The 19,552-nt window shown below is 37.4% G+C and overlaps 1 protein-coding gene across 1 annotated transcript; it reads right to left on the bottom strand.

The window, feature by feature from the left end:
- Positions 1–13,441: 13,441 nt before the first annotated feature.
- LOC142525675 (origin of replication complex subunit 2-like) lies at positions 13,442–18,487 on the bottom strand. The gene is made up of 3 exons (XM_075630033.1): positions 18,132–18,487; positions 14,879–15,173; positions 13,442–14,347 (listed from the first exon to the last, which is right to left on the bottom strand). The coding sequence occupies exons 1-3, from the start codon at positions 18,243–18,245 to the stop codon at positions 14,250–14,252; spliced, it is 507 nt and encodes a 168-aa protein (XP_075486148.1). The 5' UTR covers positions 18,246–18,487; the 3' UTR covers positions 13,442–14,249.
- Positions 18,488–19,552: the final 1,065 nt, after the last annotated feature.

Consider the following 19,552-nt stretch of genomic DNA (forward strand, 5'->3'; position numbering starts at 1 on the left):
TCATATTCCGCAACTGTTTTCTTCAGTTTAACTGATAGTCATTGACCGACGTGATACCTAGAGTCAGTTTGTAACCAAACTGAATCCAAATCTAGAAGAGAATTTAAAATTCGTGAAGTGTTTATTCAACCCCCCCTTCTAAACACTTTTCATCCTTCCAACCGATCCTTTTAAGTGGTATCAGAGCAGTTGTATTTCGTCTCAGAATATCTTACTCAAACTGTTCAGTATGTCTTCTTTTAACAAGATTCCAATGTTTTCCAGAGAGGACTTTGATGACTGGAAAATAAGAATGCAGGCTCACTTAGCTGCACAAGATGATGATATGTGGTACGTTATAACTGACGGACCCATGAAGATTTTGAAAGCCAACACAGCTGTTGCCATCACTGATGGGGCACCTCATCGTATAGAAAAGCCCAGAGAAGAATGGACGACAGAGGATAAAAGAAAAGCCAATTTGGATAATGTGGCAAAGGACGTATTATACAAGACGCTGGATAAAGTAACCCTCAGCAAAATCAAAATGTACAAGACAGTCAAATAGATTTGGGAGAAGCTAATCCAGCTTTGCGAAGGGAACGAACAAACCAAAGAAAACAAACTTTCTGTTGCTGTTCAGAAGTTTGACAATATCAAAATGAGAGTTGGTGAAACGATGCATGAATATGATGAAAGAACCAGCTGCATCATCAATGAATTAAATGCACTTGGAAAAGTGTACACAAACAAAGAAGTTGCATTGAAGGTAATCAGAGGTCTTCCCAAGGAGTGGGATGTGAAGACCATGGCAATGAGGGTCCAAGGATCTGAACAAAGTTGAGGTTCATGATCTATTTGCTGATTTGAAAGCTTACGAGTTTGAACTGCAAACTCGAGAAGGAGAATCTTCTACTCCAGCAGCCACGACTGCCTTAGCTGCTGTTAGAACAGAGTCAACTGGCTCAGTTGAAAAAGCTGCTGATCAACTTAGCAATGATGTCATGTCATTGTTCATTAAAAAGTTCGGAAGATTTATGAGGAAAAATCAGGGAAATTTTCAGAATAAATATCAAAGAAGCAATTCCAAGGAAGAATCAAACGCTTGCTACAACTGTGGCAAACCAGGTCACTTTATTGCTGACTGTACCAAACCAAAGAAAGATAGTCAAGGCTCAACTGAAAGAAGAAAGAAAACATATGAGCACAAAAAGAGATCTAAGGATGATAAGAAGTTCTCTAGGAAGAAGCATAAAGTGCTCTTGGCTGAAGAGAGCAAATCAAAATGGGCAGAAACTGACAGCGAGGGGTCAGAACCAGAAACTTCATGCAGTTCTAGTGACTATGAAGAGGAAGTGAAATGCTTGATGACTGGTGATACAGAACTGGGGTCCAGCAGCCAACAGGTATTTGACTTTAGCTCAACTGATTTTATCAGAGAAGAACTTATTTCAACTTTGCATGATATGGTTAGTGAGTATCATAAGCTTGCCTTATCATTTGAAAAGGATAGAGTAAAGCAAACTGATCCTATAAACAATAAGACTAAAACTGATGAATCAGTTGATATGTTGAGTCTGAAAAAGGAGATTGCTGAACTCAATACTGAAATAAGCAAGGATCAATTAATGATTCAAAAGTTAATGCTTGAAAAATCAAATCAAACTAAGCTTATTCAGGCTTGGAACAAATCATCTGTTGCATTGACTGATATACAGAACTCACAGAAATCAGTTACTGATAAAACTGGCTTAGGGTTCAGTAACCAAGATGAAATGTCTCCCAAAGATACTCGACCAAAACTGATTATTGGCAAAGGAAAATATATTCACTTTGTCAAATCAGTTATGGAACAAGAACAACCGGAACCAAGTAAACTAGTTGAACAGCCAACTGAAAGTATGAACAAGGGCAAAAGATGTGGTATTGGTTATAGCCCAAAAGAGGTAACTGATTCACGCAGTCAGTCACCAAAAATGTTTAGCAAAAATTATTCAAATGGCTACTCCAATTACTATAACTGGAAGCCAGTTCAGAAAAGATACTGGCTGAACAATCAGTTGAAAAAGGGCAAATCACATGTTGTATCTTCTGCAAACCATACACCAAGCACACACAGATCGGGAAAGACCATCTGGAATACAGCAACTGGACGGTCAGTTAGACTGATCCAAGTCTGGATTCCTGAAGGACTAATCAATTTCGGACCCAAATAGAAAAGGGTACCAGAATCTTATCTTGTGTGTGATTGCAGGTAACAGGTACAAGCATTGAATCAATATGGTATTTGGATAGCGGATGCTCACGACACATGACAAGAGAGTCAAACTTGTTATCTCAACTGGTTAAGTACACTGGACCAAACATCAGTTTAGGAGATAATTCCAAAGATAAAACTGTGGGTAAGGGTAAGCTTATCCATGGTAACTTTATCATTAATGATGTTTTATTAGTTGAGAATCTCAAGTATAATCTGATTAGCATCAGTCAATTATGCGATAATAGATTATCAGTTCAGTTTGACAAACATTCTTGTTCAGTCAAATGCTCAAATAATGAGATCATCCTAACTGGCAAACGGTGTGGAAATACATACAAAGTTAGTTGGAATGATCAACCTTATGCACCAGTATGTTTAGTTGCTTCAAAATTTTCTCAAAACTGGTTGTGACATAAGAGATTAAACCACCTGAATTTCAAATCTATTGCATATCTAAGTAACCACGATCTTGTCACTGGTTTGCCCAAAATGGATTTTATCAAAGACAAAATTTGTCCAGCATGTCAGTTTGGTAAACAAGTAAAATCTTCTTTTAAAAACAAGGGCCGTAAATCCTCCTCCCGATTCTTAGAGCTGTTGCACATGGATCTATTTGGTCCAATACCGGTCATGAGCTTAGGGGGAATGAAATACACCTTGGTAGTTGTAGACGATTTTTCAAGATTTACTTGGGTTATTTTTCTCAAGACAAAAGACCAAACTGCTGCACAACTGATCAAGCTTTTCAAAAGATTATTAAATGAAAAATCAGATGGTATTGATAGAATCAGATCCGATCGAGGAACTGAATTCATCAATCAAATTCTTTCAAATATTTTAGAAAATACTGGAATTAAGCATGAGCTCTCAGCAGCTAGAACTCCTCAGTAAAATGGTGTAGCTGAAAGGAGAAATCGGATCCTTAAAGAAGCTGCTAGAACAATGCTTGCTGATTCGGGTATTTCTCAAAGATTTTGGTCAGAGGCAGTAAACACTGCGTGTTATACTCATAACAGATCAATGATTAATAAGAATCATATGAAAACACCTTATGAGATCTGGCATGGAAGAAAAAGTGTGGTTTCTTATTTCAAAATATTCGGTTGCAGATGCTTCATTCTTGACAATGGCAAAAATTATTTAAAAACTTTTGATGCAAAATCTGCAGAGGGAATATTTCTTGGATATTCTTCGGTGAGAAAAGCCTATAGAGTTTTTAATAAAAATTCTCTGAATGTTGAAGAATCTATCCATGTTGTTTTTGAAGAAACTGTACTAACTGATAAGCCAACTGATCCAGTTGAGCTAGTGGATAGATTTACAGATATCAGTTTGGAGGATGATGAAGAAGAAGACAATCATATCAATCAAAACAACCTCCAAACACCTGAACCAGAAGTATTAGATCAACCAGCTGAACCAGAAGCTGTTCCTAACTATCAGTTGATAGAGCAAACAAATGATATTCAGTTACCAAATGAAATTGCTCCAACTGAAACTGAAAACATTCAGTTGCCCACAGAAGCAGTTGCTGAATCAGAAGCAATAAACGCTGAACTCAGATGGAAGAAATCACATCCTCCAGAATTGGTGATAGGTAATCCATCTGATCCAGTGAGAACAAGAAATCAGATGCTCAATCTATTTATTCACTCAGCTTTTGTATCACAACTGGAACCAAAGAAAGTTGATGAAGCTCTTGCTGATCCAAACTGGATAAATGCAATGCAAGAAGAGCTAAATCAGTTTATCCATAACAATGTCTGGAACCTAGTTCCAAGACCAGTTTCAAAAACTGTTATAGGTACAAAATGGGTTTTCAGGAACAAACTGAACGAAGATGGTTCAGTTGTGCGCAACAAAGCAAGGCTAGTAGCACAAGGTTATAGGCAAGAAGAATGAATTGACTACGATGAGACATATGCACCAGTTGCAAGACTGGAGGCAATCAGAATTTTCCTTGCCTATGCTTCATTCAAAAACTTCAAAGTCTACCAGATGGACGTAAAGAGTGCATTTTTGAATGGCCAGTTGCAGGAAGAAGTCTATGTTGAATAACCTCCAGGTTTTATCAATCATCACCTTCCTGATCATGTCTACCATTTGAACAAAGCCTTATATGGTCTTAAGCAAGCTCCACGAGCTTGGTATGACATTCTTTCAAAATTTCTAACTGATCACGATTTTTTTGTTGGATCAGTTGACAAGACTTTGTTCAAATTCTCCAAGAATGATCATATTCTACTCGTTCAAATTTATGTTGATGACATCATCTTTGGGTCAACTAACCCCAAATTATGCGAGAAATTTGCTAAGTTGATGCAGGAGAAATTTGAAATGAGCATGATGGGTGAACTGACATTCTTTCTTGGATTACAAGTGAAGCAACTGGAGTCGGGTACTTTCATTAGTCAAACTAAATACACAAAGGTCAAACTAAATACACAAAGGAACTACTGAAGAAGTTTGGCATGTAATCGTGTTCAGCTGCAAATACTCCCATGAGTTCATCAGTAATACTGGACACATATCAAGGGGGAATATCAGTTGAGACGACGTTTTACAGAGGTTTAATAGGTTCATTATTGTACCTAATTACTAGTCGTCCAGATATTGTATTTGTTGTTTGCATGTGTGCTAGATTTCAGGCAAATCCTATGCAATCACATTTCACAGCTGCCAAGCGTATTCTAAAATATCTAAAAGGCACACAAAATGTTGGGTTATGGTATTCTAAGGATTCATCTTTCAATTTAGTTGGCTATTCAGATGCAGATTATGCAGGATATAAGCTTGATCGTAAAAGTACAAGTGGATCATGTCAGTTTCTAGGAGACAGACTGATATCTTGGTTCAGCAGAAGCAAACATCCATAGCAACTTCCACAACTGAGGCAGAATACCTTGCTGCTGGAAGCTGCTGTGCTCAACTGCTCTGGGTTCAGCAACAACTGAGAGATTATAGAATTGACGCAAAAGAATCACCCATATTTTGTGACAATACAAGCACGATTGATATTACCTACAATCCAGTTCTTCACTCCAGGACCAAGCACATAGATGTCAGGCATCACTTCATCAGAGATCATGCCTTGAAGAAGGACATCAGACTGGAATATGTTTCAACCGATCAGCAAGCAGCTGATATCTTCACCAAACCATTGGCTGAGACTAAGTTTTCTCATTTTCGCAATATACTTGGCTTAATTGATTTATCTTAATTTTTATCAGTTAATCTTTATCAGTAATCTTGCTTATGAGTTATTTGTCAGCTGATAAAATTGAAAACAAATACAGGAAAATAAAGACAGAGATAAACTGGATAGACATTTCATTCATCTGAAGAAATCACCATGGATTACAGTGTTAAATTCTTCCTGAACAAAAGCTCTCCACTTGCTCATCCATTGAGATAAATCTCCAGTGGAAGTCTTATGGAAGCTGTCAGATTCAGCCATAAGCTCTAGGATTCTCTTCTCCTTATAGAGCATCAGCTGATAATCTCTGTCATACTCGAATATATTCACCGTGTGTGCCACGTGCAGGCACTTTCGGTATTTCTCCGGTTTCTCCACTAGGACAGGAGTGGTAGCCATCTCATTCTCCCAAAGTAACTGGAGTTCTTGTAAATCCTCCCAGTAGCGAAGGATTTGATGGAAGACTTCTTCTTCTATTGTCTCCTTCCTTTTCTCTAGTGCAGCTCGCATAAATTCTTCAGCCATATCCGGAGCTTTTGAACCACTTGCATCTGCCATTTTAGCTGTTGAATTTCTTTTTGCTGATATATTTGCAACTAACTGTTCTAGAATTATTTATAGACCAGGACAAGGAAGATGAAAGGACAATGTCATTACAGCAGACGCTTACACTACTAAGCATCAGGATAATTTTAATTAATATTGCTTATAATTTTTATATGCATCTATTAAGGGGGAATATTGGTTTTAAGAGGTTAGCTGAGAAGACAAATGTTAGTCAACTCTCAACTGAAAGGACTCAGTCTTACAACTGATAATTCAGTTGGGTATTTCACTAATCTTCTCATATAAGCTATCTAATTGACCATATTATATTCCAAATCAAGTGACGTGACTGTCTGCTATCTCATGATGAATCTTATCCTATCTTAAAACGTGGACGCATATTAACCGTTTAATTTGTACACACGCTTACAGCACACATACACATGTTTTCACTCAAATTTTCAATGGACTAACACGTGTCCAGAATTTGAACAGTCACGTACATAAGTACCTTTCCCCGCTTAACTTCAGTTTATTCTTACGCGTACATCAACTTTCAAGAGAAAAATTATACACTCCGAGCTTGTGTCTTGTGAAATTTCAGGTTTTCTTAATCTCAGCAATGGCAAATCAAATTCCGGCACATTTATTGAACGCTATGGCTATCAATTTTGAGTCATCCCTATCAATCGGAGAAGTCGATATGAAAAATGTTTTTCTGAAGCTTGAATCAGCAGGGTTGAAAACTTTCTTAGGGCAATTCTGTCAAGAAATCTATCCAAAGGAACTTCAAGATTTCTACTCAAATGGATTTATCAACTCTGAAGGTAACATCATCTCCACTGTCAACAATCAATTGTTGACCATTTCTGAGGATTCTCTTGGAGAATTATTTTTGCTGCCTTCTGATGGGTTGGCACAACTTGCTGATGTCAAAGCATATGATATCGAAGAAATGCATACCTTACTTTCTGCTGATGGACGGAAAATCAAAGTTTCCGATCCAAAGAAGGAGCTGAAGCATGAGGTTTAGTTACTGGCCGACATTGTAGCCAAGGGGCTATTGGCAAAGGCAGGATCCTTTGCTGCTTTAACCTTGGAAAAATTTCAAGCCATTACTGTCATCATGGCTGGACGAAGACTCAACTGGAAGCACCTTCTTTTCAACATCTTGAAGAATATGTTCTCTTCCACCAAGCAGTCCAAAGGTTTTGCAATTCAACTGAGCTATTTGATGAAAGTCAAAGGGTTAGTAACTGATGATTCAGAGAGATTATCTAAATTCAAAGTGTTCAATGCCAAGAATATCTTGCCTCCAAAAACTAAGTTGGACATCACTCCTGAAAAATTTGTTAAGATCAAAACAGAGATTGGGACGCAGCAGGCTGTTCCCAAATCAGTTAAGATTGCCCAGGCTCTACCACAGAAGAAGACTTCAAAGCGCAAACTGCTTATCAGTGATTCTGATGTAGAAAAGACCCCGTCTCCTCCAATTGCCAAGAAACCACGGACACTGAAAACCAAACCTACTGCTACACTTGAAGTCATACCAACCGATAAGTTTATGAAATCAGGAGCTCAACAGCCAATCCAGGCTGTTCCATTGAAGGCAATTCCAACTGAGTCCTCAACTGAGGATCAGTTACCCTTGTTCACCATTCCGCTAAAGAGTATAATCACTAAATCTAGTGATAAAACCAGACTTGCTGGAGTAAAAGCTCCACTTATTAGTATTTCTCCTTACTCCCCTTTATCATTTGTCAGACCAAAAGGGGTTGTGCTCAGAGAAAAGATTGATACAACTACTTCTGGATTAACCATTCCTCATATTTTGACTGACTCTAAGGGCAAAGGTAAAATGCAAGAAGAGCCCAGACCTTCGAATGCCATTCAAACTCACATTGATCTAATTTGGCAAGAAGTCAATAAATTTGCTGAAGAGAAGCTCCAAGTTTTTGAAGAATGGGTAAATTTCAGAGTCTATGTTTTTGCCTAGGACCTCAACAAAAAGTCTAAGCTGAAAAGATTTATTGCTCCAGAAAGAGCAGTGCTGAAGTTTGTCAAAGCTTCTTCAATTTATCAAGCTTTGCAGAGGAAGAGGTATTTCTTTGATCTTTCAAGAGAAAAGAAGCTGAAGCAGATTGTTACTGAGCTTCGGCAAAATTTCAATCCCACAAGTCCAACTGCATTCAATGATAAAGCAGTTTATGCTCAACTGAAGACAGATTTAATTGGACTACAAGCAGAAATTAAACAGTGGGAAATGGATCAAGAACTGATCATACCAGAATTTTCTCAAGAAATTGTGACTGAAGATCTAGCTGAACAATCAGCTGGAAAGTCTGATAAGGACAATACTGCTATCCTTTCTCAGAAAGCAGATATCTCCTCATCTTTAATTGCTCCATCTTCATTTGTGTCACCTTCTCCTATTGATGATCCCAAGATGTATTCTGAAGCTGATTTGACACTAGCTCATATTGATGAAATCATTCAATCAGTGTTTCAAGAAACTTCCACCAATGAACCCTTGTCAGTTGATCACTCCGCTGATCAAGCAGTTGAAGAGAATCCCATCTTAACTGACGAGCCAGTTGAAACTGTCATTTCTGAACCAAATGTTCAAGAAATAATGTCTGTTCAATCACCAGATCACCACATTACTGAGAATCTGGAGGATCTATTGACTTCTTCTGAAAATCCTCTAACTGTTGTGTCAGCTCCAATCTCAGATGATCATCAGGCAGAAGCATCAGTTCATGACCCTCTAGTTGAAGACCCTGCAAACTCTCACATTCAGCAGGAAAGCACAAATGCTAATCAACTTCAGTCTTCACCTCCTCTGGTCCAAGCGGAAGTAACTGAAACAGATATTCCAGCATCGACTATTGCTGCAACAATGATATCTGAAAGAACCATGGTGGTTTTTGATCGACTCTCTCAGGAAACTGGAGCGTCGGATTAGCCAAATCCTAACTCTGCCAAAGATCTCGATTTTGCTCTTGAAGAGATTAAGGACATTCAGCATAATATACAGAGAGTGATTAATGATTTGTACAAAATTCAGCATACTCAACTAGCACATTCTCTAAAGCTAGAACATGCTGAAGAATTCAACTCAGAGAAACTGAAAGCAATTCAAGAAGCCTTAATCTCTCTTTCTCAGTCAGTGGACGCAATTCAAAAGAACAAAGGTTTGGCTCAGAGTCTCTCCATCACTCAAGACGTTATCAGCAAACGAGTTGAAAATCTGGAGACGCTTGTAACAAGCAAAATAGACTCGTTGCAAACCACAATGCTCTCTGCCGTCTCTAACATATCCTCTTCTGTCAATCTCTTATCAATCGATGTTCGGAAATTATTTCTTCAGATGTGTTTATTTGACAAAAAGGGGGAAGAGATTAAAGAGCTGCTAGATCATCAAAAGAAGAGCAACCTTTGAGTCATTTTCTGTTACTCAATTCTAAACTTTTATGTTATCTACGATGAGTTCAGTTGTTCAGTTATTTTGTACTTAGTTTTGTCAAACATCTTAAAGGAGGAAATTGTTGGAAACAAAATTATGGCGTTTGACAAATTGCCAACTGATTATGCGAACCAACTGAATATAACTCAGCAACTGAATATAGTAAACTGATCTACGCAACTAAAACGCAACTCAGTTATTCTCCTCACCAGTTTATTGCCCAGCAGCTGATTAATTCAGCTGAACGCGTCATTAACAACCGACAAATAGTACCACTACAATCTGCAACTATTAGTGGAACGCCACATTTCAGAGGTCACAGAGTACTGTTGTCAGAAGAATAACGACGTGGCATATCAACGGATATAATATTCAAACAGCAGTTAATGTTACCGTTGAAATGGAAGCTTATAAATAGTTGAAGAGAGCAGCTGAGAAACCAACCAACCTACAACGAATTTTCAAGCTAGCTGTTACGCTGCAAAATTCTTTTATTGCATTCAAATATCGAAAGCTCTCACTCACTTGATATATCAGTAGCATTCAGGCTATACATTTGAGCTTAATAGCACTTTGTAATATCTGCAAATTCTTTAAGTCATGCTAAGTTCAGTCAAGGACTGTAAAAGCGTTTGTAGCTAAGAGTTTCAGTTTTGGCATTGATAAGTCCAAACTGAAGTGGGTCAGTACAAGTCTTGTATTTGATCAAAGTCTTTTAGTGGATATCCTATCTTCGTGATAGAAGGGGTGACGTAGGAGTTATTCAAGTCTCCGAACATCCAGAAACAATTGTGTTCTTTTACTTCAGTTATTATATTTCAGTTAGATATTCTATCTTTCAGTCAGTTCATATTCCGCAACTGTTTTCTTCAGTTTAACTAATTGTCATTGACCGACGTGATACCTAGAATCAGTTTGTAACCAAACTGAATCCAAATCTCGAAGAGAATTTAAAATTCGTGAAGTGTTTATTCAACCCCCCCTTATAAACACTTTTCATCCTTCCAACCGATCCTTTCAATACCCCCATAAGGATCCGGGTCATCATTAACCCAATTTGTTATTTGGATAGCCCAAGACAGAGCCAATATGCTTATCACTTTCCCGAGGACCCGGGCACTTCTCCTCTTCCCGGGCAGTCATCATAGCCCGGGCTCTCATACAAGTACCCGGGAAACCTACTACCCGGGCCACCTCGAGAATTGCACCACACTCGAGTATGATAGATACAGGCCTTCTAATCTGTCAGAACCACTTGAGCTTGGAGTGTCCTAGAAGTCATCAGAAGCTACAAGTATGGGTAGCCGACTTGACATATTTAGTAGGTGGCTTTGGAATCAAGGTACTTACCCCCATTTTCTACTATAAATAGCAGGTATTAATGTCATTTATAGATTCTGAAACCCTTGAACTCAAAAGCACTTACATATTTTCTCTCAAATATTGATTGTGTTCATCTGAAAACCTGCTGACTTTAGCATCAGAGTGGCAACGCCGGACACCCCTCCGGCGCCCATTCACGAGTTCTTTTCATTGTTTGCAGGTGCTATCACAGCCATTATCTTCAAACTTACCAAACACAATAAATTGTTGACTAACTTCTCAATATGGTGAAAGAGAATGAAGGCAATCCTGGTACAAATGAAAGTTGCTAAAGCTCTTGAAGGAGAGATGTCTGCCATCGACACTGAGTCTTGAGTAGAAGACAGAGATTCTCGAACAAATATACAACACTATTATATTTGTGGGCTCCCAAATCGTAATATCATCATTATCACTTATAATTTGCAGTAGCGGAAGCATATACAATCCTTGATTTTACAAAATATTAAAAAAACACGAATTCGGCAGAAAAAATTACGGTTTTGCTAATTCAAAATTTTCATTTTCTCAATTTTCATCATATTTGGAATTCTGAAATCTGTATATATGAAATTTATAATAAATAGAAAGAAAATAGATGTTAAGTCTTTAGGGACTTACTGAGAGAATAAATTGGGTTTATATATAGTTAACAAATCAAATGATAATATATCAGTGGAGTAACTCAAAATGAGATGACATGTATCAGTAGTAACATATCGTTGTAGAGATATCTTATCAAATGAAATGCAGTGACTGTTCAAAATTATGAAGTGAATATTGTGGACTAAAGAGATAGCTCCCACCAACATTCGGTGAAACACTTTTCTCCACGTACTCAAGTAAAATCCGTACAATCGATCATTTAGGAGCCAAGGTGAACTCACATTTCTTTACCGAAATCATGTTGTTCAGATTAACCATATATCGGTTTTAAACTCAGTTGTTTGTTGGACTCCATTTTCGGCCCAAAGCCGCGTTGTCCAGTGGACCAGCGATCCGATACATATATCGTTATATAGTGATCCAATAATTCAGTCATTCACATCAGTGAGCAGTAAATCGGTAACCAGTCAAGAGCCGATAATTCTATAAATTCAATATGAAGTACAATATGACTAATAAAATGATAAATACATAATATGATGCAATAGATACAAAAAATCGATAGTTATGAAATTTTACGGTCAATTTCAGGTCAAATGTTAAAGAATGTGATTGAAGAAATCGGCAAGAAACCTCACAGTATAATAATATAGAAATCCTCACAGTAGAAATCCCCCACTTGACACCTTTTAAAAATCATTTTTATTTAAAACTTGTACCGGATAGGTTTGGTTAAAACTTTAAAAACTCATAACAATTAAAATAAATGTCCAAAATTAGAATAAATAAATAAGTAGGAATGCCTAAAAAGTGCACAAGTGATCGATCGCTGAAATCTCGATCATCAAAGTGGCGCGTGAAATTCATGTGTCGTCGTGCCGACATGTGGAGAAGCTCTGGAGGCCACACGCGGCCGAAAATTTTATGGTGGATTGATCTTGGCCTTATCTACATCTTTTATGTTTTATATGTTTTCAAATTTGAGCCGGAACAATAACAGGTTTTGAAAAACTAGAAAGATTGTCAAGCTCATTTCGGAAAAAAGAAGGGGAAAACCAAAGAAGATGAACCTAATAATCAAGCCATGTTTTAAGATGGGATTGAGACATATGAGGCACTTGTGTCCAAGAAACAGAAAGAAAGTGGGTGTATTCTGAAATTTGGGTGTTTGTTCCATATGAGACCAAATAAAGAATGGTTTGAAACCTTTGAAGAAGGTGATGGAGGTCAAGTGATCATGGGAAACAACAGAATTCAAATTCATGGGTATCAGGTCCACTAAACTTGAAATGAAGGACGGACTCTGCAGAACTATGACTGAAGTTCGATATGCTCCGGGCCTTAAGAAATATGATCTCACTTGGATGTCTTGATAATAAGTTATATATATATATATATATATATATATATATATATATATATATATATATATATATATATATATATAAACTGAATGAGGAATCGTAAGTATAAGTTCAGGTGCTCTAGTCATAGTGAAGGTTATAAAAAATAGAGGCCTCTATGTCTTGCAAGGTAACACCATTATTCCCACTGTTAGTTTAGTTGCAGAAAAAGACATGACTAAGTTGTGGCATGTTAGAGTTAGTCACGTAAGCCAACGGGGGATTGATGAATTAAAGAAACAGAGGGCTTTTGGTATTGATCATGTACATATAATAGATATATGTGAATATTGCATTTTTGGTAAACAAACTAGAGTTAAATTTAGTGTGACTTGGCATATCACCAAGGGAACCTTGGATTACATTCATTCAGATATTCGGGACCAGCTAAAGTTAAAACTCTAAATTGATACAGATACTTTATAACCTTCATTGTTGATTTCTTTATAGAGGTTTGGGTTTACATAATAAGCAAAAAAAGATGAGGAGTTTAAAAGTTTTAAACAATGGAAATATTAGGTAGAAAAATTCAAACCGAGAAGAGATATAAGACACGGAGAACTGATAATGAACTAGAGCACCTTGAATATGAGTTTACAGATTTTGTAAAGATCAAGGGATAGCACAAAACAGTAAGACACATGCCTCAATAGAATGATACACCAGAATGTATGAATCGAACAATACTTGAAAGAGTTTGATGCATGCTCAATCATGCTAACTTAGGTAAGCATTTTGGGGAGAAGTCGTACATCTAATCAATAGAAGTCCTTCTACAACATTAGATTTCAAAGCAACCAAAAAAGTCCTTATATGATGATTAATACAATACAGTGTTATGGAAATCAATGCAAATAATGCAGTTTTGATCAAAAGAAAAACTTCATCCAGCACAAAAGCTCACGTGCTTCAAGACTTGAAGAGTACTCCTTCAGAATGATACTGGATTACTACTCCTATCCTGGTGTCCAAAATTCGGGATCCAATCTGATGGTCATGAAAAATGCCAAGAAACTTTTATTAGCTCATCTCTTTAACGAGTTTTTCAAGCGCTTCACTTGTGAGAGGAATGTATAAGCAATCTTCACCATCTGAATTTCTTTTATTTTTGACCAATTCATGGTCTTTGAATTCTGTCAAATGAGCATTCAAAGTAATCTAACTACTCACTATAAAGCTTTCACGACATATTGTGTAAAGATTATTGAACTGCATCCCTGGGAAGAGAAACACACACTTATTGGTTTGACAAGGAAAAAATGACTAATTTCAATTAAACAAGTGTTTGATGTGAACACTTGCCTTCTTCATCAGGATGGGACAGCTGATGGTTAGCCAGAACTTTAAAAACGCTATGAGCATTGGGTGTTAAACTCTGTAAGACTACTGAAGCAGTCTTCACATTTTGCGCATTGCCACTGTGTGCGAGTATCAAAGGGAAGAACATTCCTTCAACCTTGTAAGGTGCATAAGTAGGAACATGGAACCAGTACCAATTGAACTACGTTTGAACCATTTTCTTGTCCACACTGAAAAAAGAATTATAATATACTTGGAACAGGGACTCCCATGATATGTACATGTAGAATGTTGAAAAACAAAAAATCCTAATAAATCATAATTTGCTTCCTTGGTTTTCTTTTCACCTTCATACACCCCAATATGACCCAGACTCCAGATTTAATGATCAACTCCTATGAAACCAACTGCTACACCAATGGACTGATTTTGTGTTCAGTCATTGGCTTTATAATGGTTTTTTTTCCGAAACAGGCTTTATATTGGTTTTGATATTAGGAGAAAGATATCAGAATTAAAATTCAGGGATCAAAACAATTTCTCAGTGAATATGGACTTTCACATAGCATTGAAAGAGAAACCATCTAGCAACCTGACTATGAAACTTTCTACAAAACAGCTGGAACAAAAAATAAACGATGCAGAAACTCAAGTAAGCCATTAAAATTGAAGCTCGCAATAAGGTAAAGAAAAGTCACATGTCCGCAGCCATGGCAAAACTATCTAGTACTAGATAATTAGTAATTATCAGATGAACTTACAGAGAGATGCATTCACATGATCAATGGAAGCAAACATACGGATATGAGAACAACCTACAATCCTCGCAAGATATTGTTGAGTCTCGGAATCACGAAGGCCAGGTCCATCTATATTGTTAACTATGATACACACAAAGCATTCATCACTTCCTAAATGTGGTCCATCTAGAAATGAAATAAGGTCATCCATAGAGCGAGTATTAAATGGTTGCTTGTTTTTAGGATGCTTTCCCGATGTATTTTTTTGCAGCATTTTCAATTGATCCCACAGGAGTTCAGCTAAAGTTGCCACAGCCTACATATTGCACATCAATGAACTGATGAGCATCAAAAGTGAAGGATCGTGTGTGCTAGCACCTTCGAAGATTCTTCAAACACTATATTCTCCAATGAGCTACAATAGCTCGTGTTCTAAGAATGTTAACACCGATGAATTAAATCGAGTTTGGTTTAAAACCAAGCGAAAGAAACTCGAAGTATTCCTTCGTGAAGAAACCTATTATATTAGAAAACATTTTAACTTATGTAAACTGAATAACTAAAAAGCTAAGGATCAATTGTCGCATTTATCAGTTCAGTTATGGTGAAAAATGAATTGACGGATGCTCTAACTGATCAAGTCTGTCACGCCCCGAGACCGGGTTATGACACCGGCGTTGTTTAACAACCACACGATCGAAAAACAACTAGCCTCGTAGTACATCATAAACCGAAACCAATTTATTATCATAAATTTCCCAAAAGTTCACTATCTTTACAACTCAAAAGAAATAGAAACATGCGGAAGCGTAAATACACGATACTGAAATCATAAAACAGAATAATCGACGGGTCCCGAATTAGACTGCTTCATCACCATCCCCAAAAATAGTCTTGCTCCTCATCCTCAACTTGATTCTCATTCTTATCTGGGTGGGAAAGTAAGGGGTGAGTATTGTGGAGAAATACTCAGTAAATGGGGGCCGATCGCGCATGACCATTATCGAGGATATACATATGATAAATTATCAAAATTTCAATATTAAGCATGTTGAATCAAATACTAACACAAATACGAATATAGCACTGAAAATCATCTCATTTTCTATGGTTTTTACTGATCAGTCCCCTATATGTTACTCCTCTAAGGGGCGAGGCCAAAGGAACGGTTATTAACCCACCGCATCAGGGCCTAAACAAAGTATATCAAAGTTCGGAATTTCCTTTACCATTTCTAAATCGAGTCATTACAGTGCATTTCAAAAAAATTCAAACATGCTTTCACATATTTAACTGATATCGAACAAAGAACAATTCAAGGGATTTCAATACCAAATGGAAATGAATATATCACGCCGACCGAATTTTCAAAGTCATGTTTAATTTAGTTTTCGAAACATATTATGCCCACTTAAAAAGAAATAAGTGTGCCAAATAAAATAGTAGCAAGAACCCACTTACAAAAAAAGATATATAGCAAAAGCCCACTTACAAAGAAAGATATATAGCAAAAGCCCACTTACTGTATTCTGACTGCTCAAGGAAACGTAAACGTGAACGGTGAGATTGCGGCAGAGCTTTGTTACTAGAGGGCGAAGAGCTTCGAGAATACGGTGCTGCTAGAGAGGATTTCGAGAATTTGGATGTGCAAGTTTCGAATGAGTAGCCTTCCTTTATATAGGCACGAATAATCTGCTACAAGGTAAGCTCTGAAGTCGCTCCACGAATGACGCTGCGTTGATGGCTCCACGAATGACGCTGATGGCTTAATCAATGGGTGATTGCACTAACCTCTCCCGGATGAATGTGGCCACTTTTTGGTTCAAGGTGCTCACTCGAGATTTATGCTGAAATGGAGTGATTTTGGCTGTATGAGTTCCTCCACAATTGGTGCACTTCCATAGTGCATGGTCTTCACAAAGTCAGTTTGAAAACAACAGTTAATCAGTTAAGTACACAAGATATGTTTATGGATGTTTGGAGATTTCAACTGTTCCTACGTCACCCTTTCTACCACCTCGGATAGGATCCACTAGAAGACTTTGATTTATACAACAACTTGTACAAACCTACTCAGCTAAGGACTTACACTACTGCCTCAACTGAACTCCTAGCCTAGACTGAAGGCAGAACCTTCCAGCCAACACTTGTTAACGTCTGTGTGTCAAAGACTACATACACAAGTTTAACATTTTTGTGCAAGACAGTATTTTGAGTGTAAGTGAGTGTGTGTGTGGAAACTGAACAAGGAATACACCAGAAAGGTGTTTCCACACACTGAGGGAAATGAGCTTCTAAACTAAGCTGATAACATGTTGAAGTGTTCCTCTGGGCTGAATGCTTCTTGAAAGCTGATAAGCATTAAGCATGTCATCTCTTCTCTTTTCTCTTCTCATGTTATTTTCGAGTCTTCACTGATCTTCTATATATAGCGGGAAACTGATCGTACAGTGAGACTCAATTATTGTATCCATTGCAGCTTGAATTCGTTCCTTGGACTTTGTGTCTTGACTTTTCCGACATGTCTCCAGGAATCTCTCTGCTTTAATCTTTTCTGCAACGTCCATTTAACTGTACTATTGATAGTATAGATACTTTACCCAATGTGCACAGCTGGATTCCATTGAATAAGCTTGTCGTGTTCTCCACATTGATTGATTCCTGACTGATGCTTTGAACTGGTCAGTTGAACTGGTCTTGAACTGGTCTGGTGAAATCAGTTGGCTCATCAGCTGAACTGGTTACACTGGTTCAGTTGAACTGGTCAGTTGGGCATTCCATCAGTTGAGCTCTTCATCAGCTGGCCGGGCTTCTGAAGGTCTTCTGCTGAATTACTTAACAACTGATCAATCAGTTGAACTGTTCTTCGATACATCAATTGAACTGATTCAGCTTGGGCAATCAGTTGACACTATCAGTTGGCGTTCTCGAAAGCTTCAGTTAGGCGAGAAAACTGATCAGTTCGTCTTATGATCAGTTACAAAATCCTGCGCACTACGATAAATCATTAGTAACAAAATAACAAGTTTTGTTAACATCAAAATCAAGATTGCGAACATGAAATATTCCAACAAAAAAGAAACTGATTTTGTCTGCACCATTGTATGACTTTTCTTGATTAAAATCTTTGCAATTCTACAGATGTTTATAGTCACTACATAAGGAACTAGAAGCTGAGTATCTTATTATGATCACGAGTTATGACGAACAAGTTGTGAGAGAACAAGTACCCGAACGACGGCTGCTACAAAAATTCTGATATTAAAATCCATACCTGTTTGAGATTGACTGATTGAAGATATTCATTGATTACAATAACAGAATAATCCATCAATGCTGTTGATGCCGAATCCTCTATCAATGCTTTCTTTGACCCAAACCCATACATCAAAAGCCCAAATCCACATATTTTATAGAGAAGTAGAGAGGTTTGTGTTACTATACTCAAAATATTCAAAAAGGTAGCACCCTCAAGAAAAATGCTACAACTTTGGAAAAGCGGGAGATATCAAAATCCAGTGAGAGTACCTCAATACAAAAACACATTCTTTGTACGAATCCTTATAACTGTGTCCTAAATTACTAATTTCTTTATCGTGCTTCTGATCAATGTTAGCATATGCTTCTCTTAGCTCCCGCAAATGTAATAGAAATTCTAATTCTTTTCTGTGGTTTATTCAAATCTCAGAATAAATGACATGGTAGGCCAAAAATATTTGTGCCAGCCAGCTCAACGTGAAATTAAACAAAAGACCTGTTCTTCCACGAGAATGATATCTGAAACTTTGCGTGCATATTTTTTACCCGAGCTGCGTAGTTCTTTAGCTAAAAAGTAGTTTCTCGACAACCCAAAATCATCTTCTTCCATGTCATTTGATGCCATACAGCGAGTCCAAATGCGTGCCCAAATTATTTTCCGCACGTTTCAACTTTTAAGTTTACAGATCAGATTCCAGTTCAAGAAAGTGAGAGCACTTGAAGGAAAGCAGCTCAACCTGAAATTGTTTAAACTCAATTATGCTCCTCAAACTCAATCAAACCATTTTATGGTAATCGCAAATTATGACAGCCCAACCACATCCAAAGGAGCATGTGACTAGGATCTCATTCCACCAATCAGTGCACTCTAAATCACTACCTCGAGATTTCGATAAATTTTCCCAAAATGACAGTTAATTTTGAAGTTATTTCTATCTCGTCTAGAATAATAAAAACAAACAAATTAACGTCAATGAAATTAAATATTGTATTGCAACAAATTACCTTATGAGAAAATCAGAGAAAGGAGGGTAGCTCGCAGACAAAGGCCATCTGTGGCCGTGGCGGTGAGGTTGAAAAGGAGGGAGAACCCTACGAACAGCGCACACTTGTGGCGGGAAACACTGTGTTATATGATTTGATTAATTCACTGTGAAAATATAATTTATTCGTTTTCAACTTGGCTAGGAAAAAGCTCTTCCCTCTTGTTGGTGTTACCTGGACACCTTTATGGGCCTTACCTAAGCTTTTTAGAGTCCAAAACTGAGCCCAGATTTGATGTCTTCCCTCTAAAATTGGCTCGAATCTCCCTATCTTGATTCTCTTCAGATTTGATTAATCTTTTTTGGGATGTAATAAACAACAATAATTTGTAGAATTTAAACAAAAAGAAAAGAAAAATCTACCACCTCTCCAATTCGTTTTCTCGGATCATAT

Source organism: Primulina tabacum, chromosome 14 (assembly GCF_025594145.1).
Source record: "Primulina tabacum isolate GXHZ01 chromosome 14, ASM2559414v2, whole genome shotgun sequence".
Taxonomy (NCBI): Eukaryota; Viridiplantae; Streptophyta; class Magnoliopsida; order Lamiales; family Gesneriaceae; genus Primulina; species Primulina tabacum.